The sequence below is a fragment of the Lepisosteus platostomus genome, chromosome 26 (assembly GCF_059453375.1).
Source record: "Lepisosteus platostomus isolate fLepPlt1 chromosome 26, fLepPlt1.hap1, whole genome shotgun sequence".
Taxonomy (NCBI): Eukaryota; Metazoa; Chordata; class Actinopteri; order Semionotiformes; family Lepisosteidae; genus Lepisosteus; species Lepisosteus platostomus.
Window position 1 is genome coordinate 13,755,247 of NC_142636.1, and position 16,946 is coordinate 13,772,192.

The 16,946-nt window shown below is 54.1% G+C and overlaps 2 protein-coding genes across 5 annotated transcripts; one reads left to right on the top strand and one right to left on the bottom strand.

Moving 5' to 3' along the window:
* The first annotated feature begins 2,182 nt into the window (after window positions 1-2,182).
* LOC148640262 (zona pellucida sperm-binding protein 3-like) lies at window positions 2,183-3,380 on the top strand. The gene is made up of 6 exons (XM_088620551.1): window positions 2,183-2,213; window positions 2,291-2,408; window positions 2,609-2,709; window positions 2,787-2,860; window positions 3,033-3,215; window positions 3,294-3,380. Exons 2-6 carry the CDS (start codon window positions 2,295-2,297, stop codon window positions 3,299-3,301), a joined length of 480 nt encoding a protein of 159 aa, XP_088476677.1. The 5' UTR covers window positions 2,183-2,213; window positions 2,291-2,294; the 3' UTR covers window positions 3,302-3,380.
* Window positions 3,381-5,673: 2,293 nt separating this feature from the next.
* Window positions 5,674-16,027, bottom strand: g6fl (g6f-like). Of its 4 annotated transcripts, XM_088620511.1 has the most exons (11): window positions 15,273-16,027; window positions 13,766-14,104; window positions 12,969-13,235; window positions 12,600-12,635; window positions 11,618-11,941; window positions 9,618-9,857; window positions 8,094-8,219; window positions 7,570-7,637; window positions 7,451-7,498; window positions 6,984-7,027; window positions 5,674-5,908 (listed from the first exon to the last, which is right to left on the bottom strand). In XM_088620511.1, exons 1-11 carry the CDS (start codon window positions 15,382-15,384, stop codon window positions 5,887-5,889), a joined length of 1,626 nt encoding a protein of 541 aa, XP_088476637.1. In that variant the 5' UTR covers window positions 15,385-16,027; the 3' UTR covers window positions 5,674-5,886. The 4 variants fall into 4 exon arrangements, 3 of the variants coding, with proteins under 3 accessions (XP_088476637.1, XP_088476638.1, XP_088476636.1); XM_088620512.1 differs by lacking the exon at window positions 9,618-9,857; XR_015930531.1 differs by lacking the exons at window positions 5,674-5,908; window positions 6,984-7,027; window positions 7,451-7,498; window positions 7,570-7,637 and having other exon boundaries at window positions 8,105-8,219; window positions 8,969-9,857.
* Window positions 16,028-16,946: the final 919 nt, after the last annotated feature.

The window sequence follows — 16,946 nt, forward strand, 5'->3', positions numbered from 1 at the left end:
AAGGGTCAGAGCCTACCTTACTTCTTGAGGAGGCTCAGGTCCTTCAATGTGTGTAGTAAGATGCTACATATGTTCTATCAGTCGGTGGTGGAGAGCGCCATTTTCTCCGCGGTGGTGTGCTGGGGCTCTGGGATTAGAGCAGGGGATGTTAACAGGCTGAACAAGCTCATCAGAAGAACAAGCTCTGTCATTGGGTCTGACCTGGACCCCCTGGAGGTAGTGGCTGAGAGGAGAATGGTGTCCAAACTAGAGGCCATCATGGACAACGTCTCCCATCCCCTCTATGACAGGGCTTGTGGGAATGAAGAGCACGTTCAGCAATAGGCTGATCCATCCACTGTGCGACAGGGAGCGCTACAGGAGGTCATTCTTGCCTTCTGCCATAAGACTGTACAACACATCCACTGTGTGTCTGGGCAGAGGCGACATTGACAGTGACCTGTTTCTGGACTGAACAGTGAACTCTCTGCTTACATCTGGCTTTTCCCGTTTACAACTGTTTTGAGGCAAAATATGCCAGGGACGTGTGCAATATATTTATATTTATAATGTGCAATACAACTTTTTGTGTACGTATCTGGTATGTTCTTTATATATTCTGGACTGTGAGTAACTCTTCTGAGTGCACTTCTCACCTACTGTATTGTATTGTCGTATTATTGTATCATTTTGTTATACTGTGCTGTGTTGACTGTGTTAAGCTGCTGTTGCACTGCAATTTCCCTCATGAAGTATCCATCTAATAAGTTCGATTTTTCTGTTTGGCTGACTTTGTTGGCTTTGCTGTGCTATCTTCAAAACTGAAAAAGAACTGTACGTGCTTGTCTGCCATCTCTCATCTCACAGAGCTAAAGAAGAGACGTATTACAAGTAAGAGCACGTGTATCAGCGATGACCTGTCCAGCACACCCATATTTAGCCAGATTCAGGCTCCTTGTGCCTGTCACCTCTCTTATGCTCTTACTTGGCCTGACCTGAGCTTCTTCCAGTAATTGTTTCACATTCTGAGAACCTGACACCAGCTCGCGTACTTGTTTCTCTTTTCACTACACTTTCAGTCATCTGCCGACTCTTGTGTTCAACCACATACAGGCCGTGCTGTCAGCAAAACTCCAAGTCTCAGTAACAGCTCTGACCACAGTGAGAGTGAAATGGAACTGTGTGCACATGCTTGTCTCCCACCTCTCATCTCACAGAGCTTCACATTAGGGACTGTACGTGGCCTTATGACACCAGTATGGACCACTGTAAATGCTGACCCAGTGACCACCTACTGGTTCGGCTCTCATCTCCACACCATGCAGCTCAAGGGCAGCTCAGCTCAGCTGTTCCCAGGCTGCAGACACTCTCTTCCACACTGAGGAAGCTTGAAGGCTCTCTGTAGGCTGCCATGACACAGAGGTCACAGCCACCTTCCAGCAGATACAGAGCTCCACAGGATCACTCACGTCTCCTGTCAGCAGGTATGAGAGTGGCTCTCACTCAGGAATGCCCCCAGTCCCAAATCAATAGGGTGTTCCTCAAGACTCCAGACGCCATCTCTTCTACACCATGTGAGTACGGACAGACTCTCGCTTTGTGAGTAAATGTCAGGATTCGTCCTAAGTACTCTCAGAGTATCACCTCTCTCTGCCAGGTGCCTGGGCTGGATAGTTTAACTACCATGCAAGCGCTTGAAGTGCCCCCTTTCTTCTTTCTGTGGTTGTACAGGTTAAGCTGTACAGTGGGACGTCAAGGGAGGGCAGTCATATAGATTAGGTCAGGGTACATTCTTTCTATCGGTGGAGCAGCATGGTGTTAGAGTTCTGCTTCTCATCAGAGGGCCTGGGAAGAGTGTCGAGACTGAAGGGACCACAGGCAGAGCAAGCTCCTGGTGGATTGCAGAGGAAAACCTGCTTCAGACCTAACACTGGGACAAAGTGACACCATCCAGCAAGAGACTTACCTAGAGCACAAGAATTCTGTCTAAATTGCGCGGAATTCCTCCCCTGAGGTCAGATACACACGGGAAAGTGTTCAGGCGGCTTCACGGAGTCCCGCCTCAGACTGGAAGCAGATTCTAATGAGACGCCGAGAACAATCCGGGTCTCTGTGTGTAACTGATTGTGTTGATGGAGCGGTAGTGTGACCAGGTGTGTGGTAGCAGGTCCTGCCAGTATAAAAACCAAGTTTTTATACTCCCAGCCCCGTTTCCCCGTGATCGACAACTTGGGGTACGGCCCCTTCTGGGAGGGGAGGTGGGCAGGAGCCCCGAGAGCCTCCAGGGATTCATCCTTGTCCTTGTCCCCAGGTGCATGGTGGACAGCAAGGCAGACGGCTGCCTGTCCAGGTTTGTCCCCTCCAAGCAGAAGGATGTGCTCCGCTTCACGATCGATGCCTTCCTCTTCCAGAAGAAGCTGTCCAGGAAGGTACTGCCCTCTCAAAGGCTGCTCAGCCTTCCTGCTCCACTGATCCACGGTCTGCTTTCACATCCATGATCTAGATGTGAACCAGACTGTGGTGGCTGTAGTGCCTAGAGCTGCCAGCTTGACTTCACTGCTGACAGAAGGTCTTTCTCTGTGCCTGTATTGGCCTTGATCCCTGAATGCTGTGACCTTCCCTCTTGCAGCATGAAGTGACTGAGCTGTACATGCACTGTGTCATGTCTCTGGCTCCTGCTAAAGAAACACCAGTGACCACGTCCTGCACCTACAACAGGGAGGCTAAGAGGTACTTCTGCAAGGAGCCTGCTGAGGGTGCTCTGGGACATGCCAGGTGGAGGCCTGACCTGTCCTCCTCTCCTCCAGGTGGGAGGAGCTGTATGGTGACCATGAGGTCTGTACCTGCTGTGAGTCCAGGTGTGCTGGCAGCCAGGATGAAGGTGGGTCTGGGTCTTTACTTCCTTGTGGATACAGGTCTGCCCAAGAGACAACCATGCTTGGACAACTGAGGAATGATCCCATCCTGGGAAAAGGGGCTGTTTAGATGAGTAGCATCACTGTGGGTCTCCAGCTGTAGCAGATCCCTCACTGCTGGGTGCTGCTTGTCCACAGGTACCAGGAGCCTGGTGACCAGCAGTCGGGTGGCTGTGGCACCAGTAGAGGGTCCTCTGGGTGTGGAAGGTGACTGGACTGAGGATGAGGAGGGAGACCCTCAGGGCTCCAGTGAAGATGCTGGGAGCACCAGTGAGGATGTGGAGGGAGCAGAGGACTATGGAGGTTCTGGCCAGTGGAGAGGTAGGGTCTGGCAGGAGGAGCTCCTGTAGGGGTGGTGTCCTGCAGTGCAGCTGGATTGATCTCCTTCTTCCTCCCCAGGTGCCTGAATGAAGGCTCCAGCCTGGCCCTTGTGACTCTCCTGCCTCCACTCCCCTTGTAATGGCAACGGATCAATAAAAAATTTGAAGAATCTTTCAGTTGTTGCCCTTTTTTTCATGTGATCTAAGTGCTTAAGTTGCTCATGCGAGAAGATTGTCTGGGCAGTTTGATTACAGGACAGGGACTGAGAATCCTCGGACGTAGCCAGTGTCTGGGGTATCCTCTGTTGATGAAAAAGGAGCACATTTCGAGGGCTTGGTTCTCGAAGTCGATGTCGTCGCTGCATGATCGTCGTAGCCTAGGGAACTGTGAAAAAGGAAGAGAGTTTTTAGTGTGGTTGGGGTGAAATGAGCTGTACAGGAGGTAACTGTGTGAATCCATGGGTTTGTAATAAACTGAAGTGGACAGTCGGGGGTAGTTGATGTCTAGAAACGGAAGAGTGGTGGAAGATATGTTAACCGTATATTTGAGGGACGGGTGGAAGTTGATGAAATGGTGCAGGAAGAACTCAAGCTGATCGTTGGAGCATGTGGCGGCACCGACGCAGTCATCAATATATCGTTTGTAGAGGTCAGGGACATAGCCAGTGTAGAAAGCGAAGAAGTGTTCTTCTAACCACGCCTTGCAGAATTGGTCCTTACACTGAACGCATTCTCTTTCAATAATCATTTTTACCAACAGGTCAGTGGAGTTGCCATGGGCACCAGAATGGGACCCAGCTATGCCAATATTTTTGTCGGCTGGGTAGAAGAACGCTTCTTCGCTTCCTACACTGGCTATGTCCCTGACCTCTACCAACGATATATTGATGACTGCGTCGGTGCCGCCACATGCTTCAACGATCAGCTTGTTACAGCTCATTTCACCCCAACCACACTAAAAACTCTCTTCCTTTTTCACAGTTCCTTAGGCTACGACGATCATGCAGCAACGACATCGACTTCGAGACCCAAGCCCTCGAAATGTGCTCCTTTTTCATCAACAGAGGATACCCCAGCAGTGTGATTGACAGGGCCCCTGCCCGAGCCAAAAACACCCCTCGGCATCTTGTACCTCCAGCAGCCTTATTCACTGGATCTCTCGCAGTAAATGCCCAGTTTCTCTCTACAGTGGAGAAACAGGAAGGAGACTCGGAGACCGCTTCAGAGAACACGTCAGGGCTGTGAAGATTAAAGATCTCTCCAAGCCCACTGTTTCTCATCTCACCTCTGATGGCCACGACCACTCTAATCTCTCCGTCTGTGTTCTCAAAGACGGTTTTCCCAACTCCTACATCAGAAAGACCACCGAAACCAAAATTATCCTGCAGCTAGGATCACACCTTCCCCCTTCTCTTAACGACAGACTACTGTTCTTTAAATTTTTTCCATTGATTGGAAGTTTCATTTCACACCTCTTGATTGGCCTCTCTGTCTGTCCCCTGCTCCCGCCTCTCACTCCTCCTCCCTCCCAGCCTTTGTTCTCCCACTACTGTACCTTTGCCTACTGCCCTGTCTCTCTCACACCTGAAGAAGGCTCCACGGCCGAAACGTTGTGTTCTTTCTTCTTTTTTTCAGCATGGAATAAACCTATTACTTGCACTTATGAGTAGCCAATCATGAGCTGAGCTTTTCCCTTCCTGTGTTCAAACCAGTGGTGCCAGGAGATTCTGCTCTCCTATGTGCACTGTCTAGTATTTCCAGTTTAACTTCTTATATATGTCTACTATACAGCAAAGGTGTTTCTGCAGGAGTGCAAAATGATAAATTGTTGAAAATGTGGTAAAAATGTAAAGGGCAAAAACTCTTATATAGTGCCTTGTAATTCAGAGCATTTTCAAGGCTATGTAAACATAATTTACATGTATAACTTCTATATAAAAACAGTACAGTAAGATGTATATACAATAAAACCATGTATAAGTGATTTAGAAATTTTATTTAAAGCCTCATGAGATGAGTGATGGTTTTGGCCACAGAATATTAACTTCTATGTGCAATTGCAGCAACTGAACAGAGGGTGGCAGTGTAGGATAAGACTGTTATCCTACTTTTTCATGTTTCAAAACCCCTCTTACATTTCCATTCTGGGTGCCATCTGTGTGGAGTTTGCATGCCCTCCCCAGGTTTTTGGCTGCTCCTCGTTCCTCTGACCTTCAGGAATCTTTGGGCCTGTTGTATGTTCTGAGACTAAAATCCTGTCCAGGAAGTTCTCATCTTGCGAAGCATGGTAGTCTGTTTCACTCTTAACAGGAATAAGCGATTTTCTGGTGAGGGGAGGGTGATATTTTGCATTATGTTTCAAAATTTGCTTAAATTCACAGCTTAATTTCTTAACACCCAAACCTTTCTCGTTTACAACTCCAGTTGGGAAGATATTCCGAACAGACTGCGGCAGAAAGGATATTTCTTGGTGTGTTTATTGGAGAATTCATGTACAAGAGCAACACAGCAGACCCACAATATAGCCCAGCTTGGAGGAGGTACCATTTCAATAGCTGCCACTTTGTCAGAATCTGTCCTTCTGCATTGGTCTTTAACCCCTAAAACACAATCACATTATATTTATAGTCATGATGACCTAAGGTGGTCCTTTTTCAAACTCTGCCTTTGTGTCACTGATGACATTCTTCATATCTGAAAAACAAATTGTTGAATAATGTTATACAGTATAGTGTCATTGTGGTACATACTAGTATCATTATGACATAGTGATTAAAAGACAGCACTGCGATTAGCGTGATACAGAATAGTCACAGTGGGATACTGCACACTGAAGGTGTGGTACGCTGCAATGATAGAGGGCAGAGGGTGGAGGAGTGGAGGAGGCTGCTCCATATTCTCAGGACATGTGCAGTACAGCTGACGCAACAGTAGGACAGACAAGACCACCCAGTGCAGACATTACGGTACACAATAGTACGTAATAAACGGCGCTAGCGTGTCCAGTCAATCAAACAACCAGAATAATTAATACATTGAAGAGAACAAAATGTGGTGCTGAACAAAAACACAGGGTAGACAAAGTCAAAAGAGCAGAACACTGATGTGCCTTGTCTGAGGCACTGCAGTTAGCTGTTGAGGAGGCAGGAGTGCTTCCCAGAGCTCGGGGGGAGAGCTGTTTGTTGCTGGGGGTTTCAAGCTTTTCTGCCTTCATTTCCAATCAAATTGATCTTCCAATCCCTGAATACGCCTGCACAGTCAGTCCTAGCTATACTGTTCACAACGCTGAAGACCTGAATCGTCCGCTAGTTGCACAGTCTCTTTAGATGCACGTGTACTGTGTTACGTGTGGCAGCCCGGGCTCCTGCACGATAGATCAGGCCTGAGTGCGACAGCGGGTGGAGTGAATCTCGCTGACTGATCGAGGGTGAAGAGCACGGTGAGGGAGGAAGAGGCTGAGATGCTGTGCTGGCGGGGGTCGCAGCCCCCTGACAGGGTGTGGTGTGAGGAACTTGTGTTCTAGGCTCTGTGCTGGAGACAGAGGGGGGCCCCCGAGCTGGAGGCAGAGGGTCTGCCCAACACGGGACCAGTGCCGCCTCTCGCCCCCGTGCAGTGCAGGGGTCACGGGGGAAATGAGACGGAGCTCTGCAGCCGGGAGTCGCGGAGCGGACCGGAGCAGGTGGGGGAGGGGGGAGACGGGCGAGCGAGGGTCCCGAAGGGAGAGGAGACCGTCAGCGGAGAAAGGCCGCGCAGCGCTGCTCGCTGGTACCTTTCCAGCTCCTTGTACACATCCTGGCCATCGGGATTCAGCTCCTGCGGGGAAGAGCAGACGCACAGTGGGAGGGGTCAGCGTCCTCTGGAAGCCTGGACCGCCTGTCCAGTGTGAGCCTCTTGTGTGTGTGTTTGTGTGCCTGCCTGAGTTTGAGTGTCTGCAGGAGTGTTTGTGTGTCTGCGTGGGTTTGTGTGTCTGCAGGAGTGTTCGTGCGTTAGTGTGTGTCTGCGTGAGTTTGTGTGTCTGCAGGAGTGTTTGTGTGTCTGCGTGAGTTTGTGTCTGCAGGAGTGTTTGTGTGTCTGCGTGAGTTTGTGTCTGCAGGAGTGTTTGTGTGTCTGCAGGAGTGTTTGTGTGTCTGCGTGAGTTTGTGTCTGCAGGAGTGTTTGTGTGTCTGCAGGAGTGTTTGTGCGTTAGTGTGTGTTTGTGCGTCTGCAGGAGTGCCTGTGTGGGTCAAGGAGACTCACCATGTACACCGCAGTCGGAGGAACAAACTCCCCACGCTGGTCCCAGTCCTGCAGAGAGAGAGGGGTGAGTACAGGCTCAGCTCTTCCTGCAGGGGGAGGAGCCACAGAGGCAGAGTTACCTTCCTCAGGTCATCTGGGTTCTCATACAGGTTCTCCCCCTCCACAGCACAAGAAGGCTCTTCCCTCGCTTAGAGAGACAGAGACAGAGCAGCGTGAGTGAAAATAATCCACAGAACAGAACAGACACCCTGACTGGACACTCCAGTACATTAACACTGCACTGAGAGAGAGAGGGGTTAATACAGACACACTGACTGGACACTCCAGTACATTAACACTGCACTGAGAGAGAGAGGGGTTAATACAGACACACTGACTGGACACTCCAGTACATTAACACTGCACTGAGAGAGAGAGGGGTTAATACAGACACACTGACTGGACACTCCAGTACATTAACACTGCACTGAGAGAGAGAGGGGTTAATACAGACACCCTGACTGGACACTCCAGTACATTAACACTGCACTGAGAGAGAGGGGTTAATACAGACACACTGACTGGACACTCCAGTACATTAACACTGCACTGAGAGAGAGAGGGGTTAATACAGACACACAGACAGATAGAAATGGAGGCTCACCAGTGTGCTGTTGACAGATTCCTCTTTTCCACAGCACCACGGCGGCAGCCAGGGCCAACAACAGGGAGAGGATCCCAGCAACAGCGAGGGCTGGGAAGACGGAGGACGAATACAGGCTGGAGTCTCCTGACAGACGAAGAGAGGGACTGTCTGAGCAGGATTCACACAGTCCCTCTGCCAGAGAGAGACGTTTTCTCGCCCACTTGCATGTGTTGTGTTGTCCTGTAGCCAGAGGTGCAGTAGGCTGATTCACTCATGAAGGAGCTGGCGGTGGATGGTTACAAGGCGATACGCTAGTGTAGCAGGCAGTGTGGCGCCACAGTAGTCAGGATTTGCCTCTCTGCTCTGGGGAACTGTCTGGGTGGAGTTTGCATGTTCTCGCCTTACACATGGGGTTCCTCTGGGGGCTCCAGTTTCCTCCCACAGTCCAGAGACATGCTGGTGGCTAATTGTTTTCTGGGATATCTGGGCCTGGTGTGAGTATGTGTGTTTGTGTCTCACCCCAGCCTCACCCCAGCTCTCACCCCAGCTGGTCCTACAGCTCTCACCCTAGACTCATCCCAGCTGGTCCTACAGCTCTCACCCTAGACTCACCCCAGCTCTCACCCCAGCTGGTCCTACAGCTCTCACCCTAGACTCATCCCAGCTGGTCCTACAGCTCTCACCCTAGACTCACCCCAGCTCTCACCCCAGCTGGTCCAACAGCTCTCACCCTAGACTCACCCCAGCTCTCACCCCAGCTGGTCCTACAGCTCTCACCCTAGACTCATCCCAGCTGGTCCTACAGCTCTCACCCTAGACTCACCCCAGCTGGTCCTACAGCTCTCACCCTAGACTCACCCCAGCTGGTCCTACAGCTCTCACCCTAGACTCACCCCAGCTGGCTCTCTGGGAAGCCCTGCTTCCTCACAGTCCTGCCAGCCTGCCTGTCTCCTCCCTGGGCTCCGTGCCCTTCAGCCTGCCTGGGGCTCTGCGCTGCAGTGACGGTGCACGAACAGCCCACAGTGGTTTTCACCCAGTCCTCCTCCCTGCTGGCCGCCCTCGGACAGCTTCCAGCACGCACACGAGGGCCGTCCCAGCGCGCGCTGGCTCGTGCTTCTCCACTGGGAGGCGCCAGGAAAAAGTAGTTTCCCTGGAGGCTGGGAGTAACGTCAGCCAAGCTCTTTGGGCAGAGAGCCCTTCCGAGTGAGAACGCCCCCAGCAACAGACTCCTTTAGCGCTGCGAGACCTCTGCCTCTGCTCTTCGCGCACATGAAGACCCGGTAGCATATTCCCCGTCCTCAAGAACGCAGAGCTCCCAAAAGAGCTGCACATTAACGTCACTGTCGTCCCCCACCTGTCCGTCTTCAAAACTCTCTGTCCCTCTCGGCGGTGCAGCGAGCGAGGCGTCTCTGTGGTCTGTGGGGCGGCGCTGGGGCGCAGCGCGACAGCCCCGGTGACCCGAGAGAGGACGGAAAACAACCTCTCGCCGAGGAGGCCCGGGCTGGGAGCGGGCGGCGCGGCGGCGTAGTTCTGGGCGCTCACCAGCAGGGGGCGGCGGCGGCAGGGCGTACACGGCGGCGTGTGTCCGGCCGTCCTTCAGCTCGAGGCAGCAGCTGTAGTTGCCCGGCCGGTGCCGCGGGACCTCTGCGCTGACCTGGCCCGGGGCGGTGGAGCTGCCGTTCAGCGGGGAGCTCTGGGAGGTCCAGTAGGCCCGGCGCACAGGGGGGCGCTCCCTGTACAGGCAGGACAGAAGCAGGCCCTGGCCAGAGGGCTGGCCCGACACTGGGGGGCAGAGGGAACACTTGTGTCACAAGGTGGCCTCCGAGTCCAGTTCCTGGTGATCCTCTGAGTAGCTCTCCGATCAAACTGTTTCCACATCCTCTCTTAATGAGGGCTCATACTGCCTCCTGCTCTAGGATGGACCTCCACAGGCCCTGCACCCCTCTGCTTCTGGCCAGTTTCCTTTCTCTCCCCAACTCGTGATATTGTTTGTTCTTCGAAGCATGGCTCTCATGCCTGTGCAGCCTTCCAGATAAGTGCGCTCTGCTACAACGACTCTTGAAATTCCTACTGTCCCCTTTGAAATGACACCAGGAGGGGTTGTGGAAGGCTGCAGTCCCCCCTGAGCAGGCAGGCAGGCAGGCGGAGCGGTGGCTCTGTGGCTCAGGATCTACGCCTGAGGCCGGAAGGTTGCCGGTTCAAATCCTGCGGCCGGCAGAGGAATCCTACTCTGTTGGGCCCCTGAGCAAGGCCCTTCACCCCAACTGCCCCAGGGGCGCTGTATCAATGGCCAACCCTGCGCTCTGACCCCCAGCTTCTCTCCCTGTCTGTGTGTCTCCTGGAGAGCACGCTGGGGTCTGCGAAAAGACAAATTCCTCATGCAAGAAACTGTATCTGGCCAATGAAGTGACCTTCTCTTCTCTAAGTTGTGCCCATACTAAGGTTGTGCTCAGTCAGGAGGCTGAGATAAGAGAGGGAGTTGAAGTTGGGAGCTGCGTCAGCATGTGGGGGGGCTGCAAAGGAACAAGTACAGGTTTATTCCAGGCTGAAAACGCCTGAAGAAGAAGCTCCCCAGCCGAAACGTTCTGTTCCTCTGCTTCTCTTTTCAGCCTGGAATAGACCTGCTGTACCGAGGCCCCGACGAGCTCTGTTGGCAGAGCATGAGACCCATGGGCTCAGGGTAGTGGGTTCGAGTCCCACGTTGGGCACGTGGCTCTCCGCGGCACGACCAGCCACAGGAAGGCGTGGTGGCCAGCCAGTGCACCCGAGGGGGTCTCCGGGCGTGGCGACTACTCGGACCCCTGGACCCGGGCTCCTGGGGTTCCAGAGAGTGGGGCCGCCCCAGAGCAAACGGCTTTCCCACTTCAAACAGGTTTCTGCGCCCAGCTCAGCTTCCAAACAGACGAACGGCACGCGGTGCAACTGTCACCCTCGGACACGACGGGCAAAGGGCGAACCTTCACCCCAGGCTAGAGCACAGCCTCTCCCAGAGAGGACAGGCTGTGCTCCCACTGCCAGCGGGGAGAAATAGAGACAGAGGTGCACTTCCTACTGCACTGTGACAGATACTCTGGGATTAGAGAAACATTCTTCCCCAAATTCAGAAATTTAATCCCAGAGTTCCCACACCTGCCAGAGTCACAATGGGTCCCAATCCTACTGGGAGAGGGAAGAGGGAACTCAGTTGATCTGGCAGCCCAGTATGTGATCTCCTGTCCCAGCCTGAGGAACAGTGAGTCTGTCTCCCAATAATGCTCCAGCCGCCTATGGTATATGTCAATATTTTATAATATGTCTTTGTTGTAAATGTCTGTAATATGTCTGTAGATTTTATTTTACTTCTATTTTTTGTTTCGTTCCATGTTAATTTTATTATTTTTATTTGCTTTGGCAACGCTGATTGTACCCATCGGTCATGCTAATAAAGCACCTTGAATTGAATTGAATTGAACGTCGGCGCCCTCTAGTGGCGCCAGCTGGAAGGGCAGGTGGCGGGTGACGCGAGCGAGGGGCAGCGCGTCTCGGATTGCTACAGTCCGTACCGTGAACCACGGTGAGGCTCAGGCTCTTCTGGTAGGCCGACTCGTCCAGGAACACCTCGCAGGTGTACCGGCCGGCGTCTCCCGGCTTGGGGGTCAAGAGGAAGGAGTAGTTGCCGCTCCGGAAGGGGTCAGGGTGGGCCAGGCGCAGGCGTGCCGGCCGCCTGTTCTCCGTGCTCTGCCGCCAGCGGTCGAACAGGAAGACCAGCTGGGTCTTCCGAGAGTCCGGGAGACGCCAGCGCAGCTGGAAGTAATCCGCCCCCGGGCTCCAGAGACAGGGCAGGGAGAGGGGAGAGAGAGAGGAGCTTACCAGGGACTGGGAGAGACCTGAGAGAGGTAATACAGACACACTGACTGGACACTCCAGTACATTAACACTGCACTGAGAGAGAGAGGGGTTCATACAGACACACTGACTGGACACTCCAGTACATGAACACTGCACTGAGAGAGAGAGGGGTTCATACAGACACACTGACTGGACACTCCAGTACATGAACACTGCACTGAGAGAGAGGGGTTAATACAGACACACTGACTGGACACTCCAGTACATTAACACTGCACTGAGAGAGAGGGGGGTTAATACAGACACACTGACTGGACACTACAGTACATTAACACTGCACTGAGAGAGAGAGGGGTTCATACAGACACACTGACTGGACACTCCAGTACATTAACACTGCACTGAGAGAGAGGGGTTAATACAGACACACTGACTGGACACTCCAGTACATTAACACTGCACTGAGAGAGAGGGGTTAATACAGACACACTGAGTGGACACTCCAGTACATTAACACTGCACTGAGAGAGAGAGGGGTTAATACAGACACTGACTGGACACTCCAGTACATTAACACTGCACTGAGAGAGAGGGGTTCATACAGACACACTGACTGGACACTCCAGCCCAGACTGAGAACAATATGACAGCTGGAGTCAGAGGGAGTGTTGTGCCGAGAGAGAAGGGATCACTCACCGTGAGAGACATTGGCGAAGGGGGCTTGTGTGCTGTCTGAAAGAAGAGCAGACAGAGAGAGGTCAGAGGTCTTCATGGCCTGATGCCACAACGTCATCGACGGGTTTCTTCACCCCACCACTGCCCCCCGCGTAGCCCCCTGTCTTGTCCTGGGGGTGATCCTGGAGGTGGTCGGGGCACCGTGGGAAAGACCCCAGCTCACCCCAACTCATCTGAAACGTGGGGGTCCCGGCTTGTACTGCCCCTGGAGCAGCGAGACCGAGGGGGGTCCGACACCATCGGCTCCTGCTTGAATTCCGTGCCTTCCGACAGGAAATCCACACGTTTTACTGGACGTTTTGGGGTCCCCCTAGCTGCTCCCCCTCTCACCTCTCAGGACGACGGCGTGGCTGAAGAGGAACCGGGGCCGTCCACACGGTCCCTGGGGCAGAACCTGGCACGTGTAGTTGCCCTGGTCCGCCGGGCCGAAGCGGGGCACCTTGGACAGGACCCCCCCCGAGGGGAGGGTCTCCCTGGGCAGGGGCACCCCCTGGGGGGAAAACCAGGACACGCCCCCCCGCCAGTCCTCCGCGGACACTCGGGCCAGCAGGCGCGCCGTCCCACCCGCGGGCACAGGGCTGGGCGGACCGACGGACACTGGGACAGGGAGCAGAGAGAGGGGTCAGGGGTCAACACGCCAGGAGCAAGAGGGAAACTTCATTCACAGAGAGACGGTCACCTGTCAGACTGACCGGGGGGACAGACACACAGAGAGACGGTCACCTGTCAGACTGACCTGCGGGACAGACACACAGGGGGACAGACTCACAGAGAGACGGTCACCTGTCAGACTGACCTGCGGGACAGACACACAGGGGGACAGACTCACAGAGAGACGGTCACCTGTCAGACTGACCGGCGGGACAGACACACAGGGGGACAGACTCACAGAGAGACGGTCACCTGTCAGACTGACCTGGGGGACAGACACACAGGGGGACAGACACGCAGAGAGACGGTCACCTGTCAGACTGACCGGCGGGACAGACACACAGGGGGACAGTCACCTATCAGACTGACCGGCGGGACAGACACACAGGGGGACAGACACACAGAGAGACGGTCACCTGTCAGACTGACCTGGGGGACAGACACACAGGGGGACAGACGCACAGAGAGACGGTCACCTGTCAGAATGACCAGGAGAACTATGTGCCGTTTCGGTTTCATTTCCCCCTCCTTCGTGTCCACCTCACACAGGTACTGTCCGCTGTCCTGCTGCCTGGCCCTGAACGCCAGGGACAGGTCTCCGGAGCTCGGGAAGCTCGGGTCGGCCAGACGCTGCTCCAGCTTCCGCGCCCCGCCCCAGAACTCCTGCTTGTGATTGGCTGACAGCACCAGGCTCCAGGAGTCCCAGCCCGCGGGCTGCCAGTGCCAGTGCACGGTCCTGTTGCCCAGCTGCTCGGAGCAGGGCAAGGTCACCGGGGCACCAGCCTGGCCCACCACACTGTCGTCCCAGTCCGAGCCTGAAGACAAGCACAGTGACCCTCAGCGCAGTGACCCTCAGCTCACTGACACACAGCGCAGTGACCCTCAGCGCAGTGACCCTCAGCGCAGTGACCCTCAGCTCACTGACACACAGCGCAGTGACACACAGCACAGTGACCCTCAGCGCAGTGACCCTCAGCGCAGTGACACACAGCACAGTGACACACAGCACAGTGACCCTCAGCGCAGTGACCCTCAGCTCACTGACACACAGCGCAGTGACACACAGCGCAGTGACACACAGCACAGTGACCCTCAGCTCACTGACCCACAGCGCAGTGACCCTCAGCGCAGTGACCCTCAGCGCAGTGACACACAGCGCAGTGACACACAGCGCAGTGACCCTCAGCTCACTGACACACAGCGCAGTGACACACAGCGCAGTGACCCTCAGCTCACTGACACACAGCGCAGTGACACACAGCGCAGTGACACACAGCACAGTGACACACAGCACAGTGACACACAGCGCAGTGACACACAGCACAGTGACCCTCAGCGCAGTGACCCTCAGCTCACTGACACACAGCGCAGTGACACACAGCGCAGTGACACACAGCGCAGTGACACACAGCACAGTGACCCTCAGCTCACTGACACACAGCGCAGTGACACACAGCGCAGTGACACACAGCGCAGTGACACACAGCGCAGTGACCCTCAGCTCACTGACACACAGCGCAGTGACCCTCAGCACAGTGACCCTCAGCTCACTGACCCTCAGCGCAGTGACCCTTAGAAAACTAGAAAACATTGTACAACAACACAACAGCACACTGTACAACAGCATGGCACAACCCTGTACAACAGCACAACAAACTCCTGCACAACAGCACAGAGACACACTATACAACAGCACAACAACACCCTATACAACAGCATAGTGACACTCTGTACAACAGCACAACACAATCCTGCACAACAGCACAGTGCTAGAAAACATTGTACAACAACACAACAGCACACTGTACAGCAGCACAGTGACACACAGCACAGTGACACACACAGCACACTGCTCGAAAACACTGTACAACAGCACGGCGACACACTGTATACCACAACATGAATACCCCTGTACAACAGCACAGCAACACAATGTGCTGTCAACAGCACCCTGCCCGCCCGCCGAGCGGAGAGAGCCTCTACCTTTCCCAGCGACGGGGCCGCTGAGGAGCAGAAGAGCACAGGCCACAGCCAGAGGGAGAGAGGTGAGGATGGATGGACCGGGGCCGGAGGGAGCCGGACAGTGGACGTCCATCGGGGCTCAGGGTGCTCGGCTCGTCCTGCGTGCAGCCCGGGACCGACACTGCCCATAGAGCCTCCCGGAATAACTCCGTGTCCGCTGGCCTCCTGTGGGTACAGATTGTCCTTCCTGCTTCCTCCTGCCGGACGGCTGTCCGTCTGGGAGCCCCGATAACCCCAGCACCGCCCTGCCCTGCCCACGGGCGCACAGGGACACTGCGTGTGTGTGTGTGTGTGTGTGTGAGGGCGCAGCTCGAGTCGCCCGGATCATCCCTGGACTGTGAGAGATAGTGGGTAGGTTTTGGGAGCGAGTAAGGATATCTCCAAGTAGGCAGTTGGGAACGTAAGGGAGCAGGTGAGATCATTTTACAGTACTGGTGATGTTTTTGACGATTCCAGAATATTCGGGAACAGAGCAGATCATTTTATAACACTGCGAACTCTGAGGATCATTTCCCAGACTGTGAGAGCAGCTCAGCTCCTTTTCCTGCGTTCCGAAACACAGCAAACTGTGGGATCATTTCAGTGCATCTGGGGGTATCTGGGGACTCTGACCACAGGTGGACGTGTCCTGTGTGGGCTCTGTCAGATTTCTGTCAGGGCAGAGAGACAGGTCACCCTGGACAGCTGGGGTCACTGGCCAGCTGGGGTCACTGGGCAGTGAGTTGGGGTCACTGGACAGAGAGACAGGTCATCCTGGCCAGCTGGGGTCCCTGGGCATTGAGACAGCTCTGTATTGGTATAAAATGCTTTGAGCTTCAGCCCGCTGAACCTCGTCATGTCTGAACTGCATTTGCTCTCTCGCTCTGCTGTGAGGGGAACGAGCCCGGCCCATCTTATCTCACTCAACGCCCTGCATCCTGCTGTTTCCTCTGCCCATCACAGACTCTTCCTCTGGTGTCAGACTCTTCCTCCTGGTGTCAGACTCTTCCTCCTGGTGCCTCAGACTCTCGCCCCTCGATGTACAGGGTGTAAGTGCTGCGCTGTGCGGTGCTGAGCCCTTAAGCCTCAGGCAGCTGCAGGAGCTCCCTAGCTCTCTCCAGACATTTCCCTCTCTGCTGTCCCGCGAGTACGGTCCCCGATTCCTCCTCTCTCCCCTGTCCTGGCCGCCCCAGGCGTGTCCGGGGCCGCAGTGGCGTGTACTGGCCACCAGGTGTCACCCACGCACTGTCTAATACGCAATGTCCCTGACGGGCCTCGCGGTGTTTTCCCGTCGCCTGGCAACGGACGGCCGGGTCACGCACGGAGACCCTCCAGGGTGACCCCTGCCGGCGACAGCGCGCGTCAGCACCTCCTCACCTCAGACCAGCGGAACCAGAAAGTAATAATAATAATAATAATAATAATGTACAGCGCTTTGAGTGGAGTGTCCAGAAAAGTGCTGTGTAAGTGTGAGGAATGATTATTATTAGTGGTATTAGTATTATGAAGCTGGATTATTATTAGTAATAGTATTAGTATTATGAAGCTGAAGTATTGTTGTTAGTAGTAGTATGAAGCTGAAGTATTATTATTATTATTAGTAGTAGTAGTATTATGAAGCTGAATTACTGGTATTATTAGTATTAGTATTATGAA

Coding starts and splice junctions, on each gene's coding strand:
- LOC148640262 (XM_088620551.1), top strand. CDS start 2,295: ATGGTGGACAGCAAGGCAGACGGCTGCCTGTCCAGGTTTGTCCCCTCC. Junction 2,409..2,608: donor AGAAGAAGCTGTCCAGGAAG/GTACTGCCCTCT, acceptor TCCCTCTTGCAG/CATGAAGTGACTGAGCTGTA. Junction 2,710..2,786: donor TACAACAGGGAGGCTAAGAG/GTACTTCTGCAA, acceptor CCTCTCCTCCAG/GTGGGAGGAGCTGTATGGTG.
- g6fl (XM_088620510.1), bottom strand. CDS start 15,384: ATGGACGTCCACTGTCCGGCTCCCTCCGGCCCCGGTCCATCCATCCTC. Junction 11,942..12,599: donor CTTCGCCAATGTCTCTCACG/GTGAGTGATCCC, acceptor TACCTCTCTCAG/GTCTCTCCCAGTCCCTGGTA. Junction 9,858..11,617: donor GAGCCTCACCGTGGTTCACG/GTACGGACTGTA, acceptor TCTGCCCCCCAG/TGTCGGGCCAGCCCTCTGGC.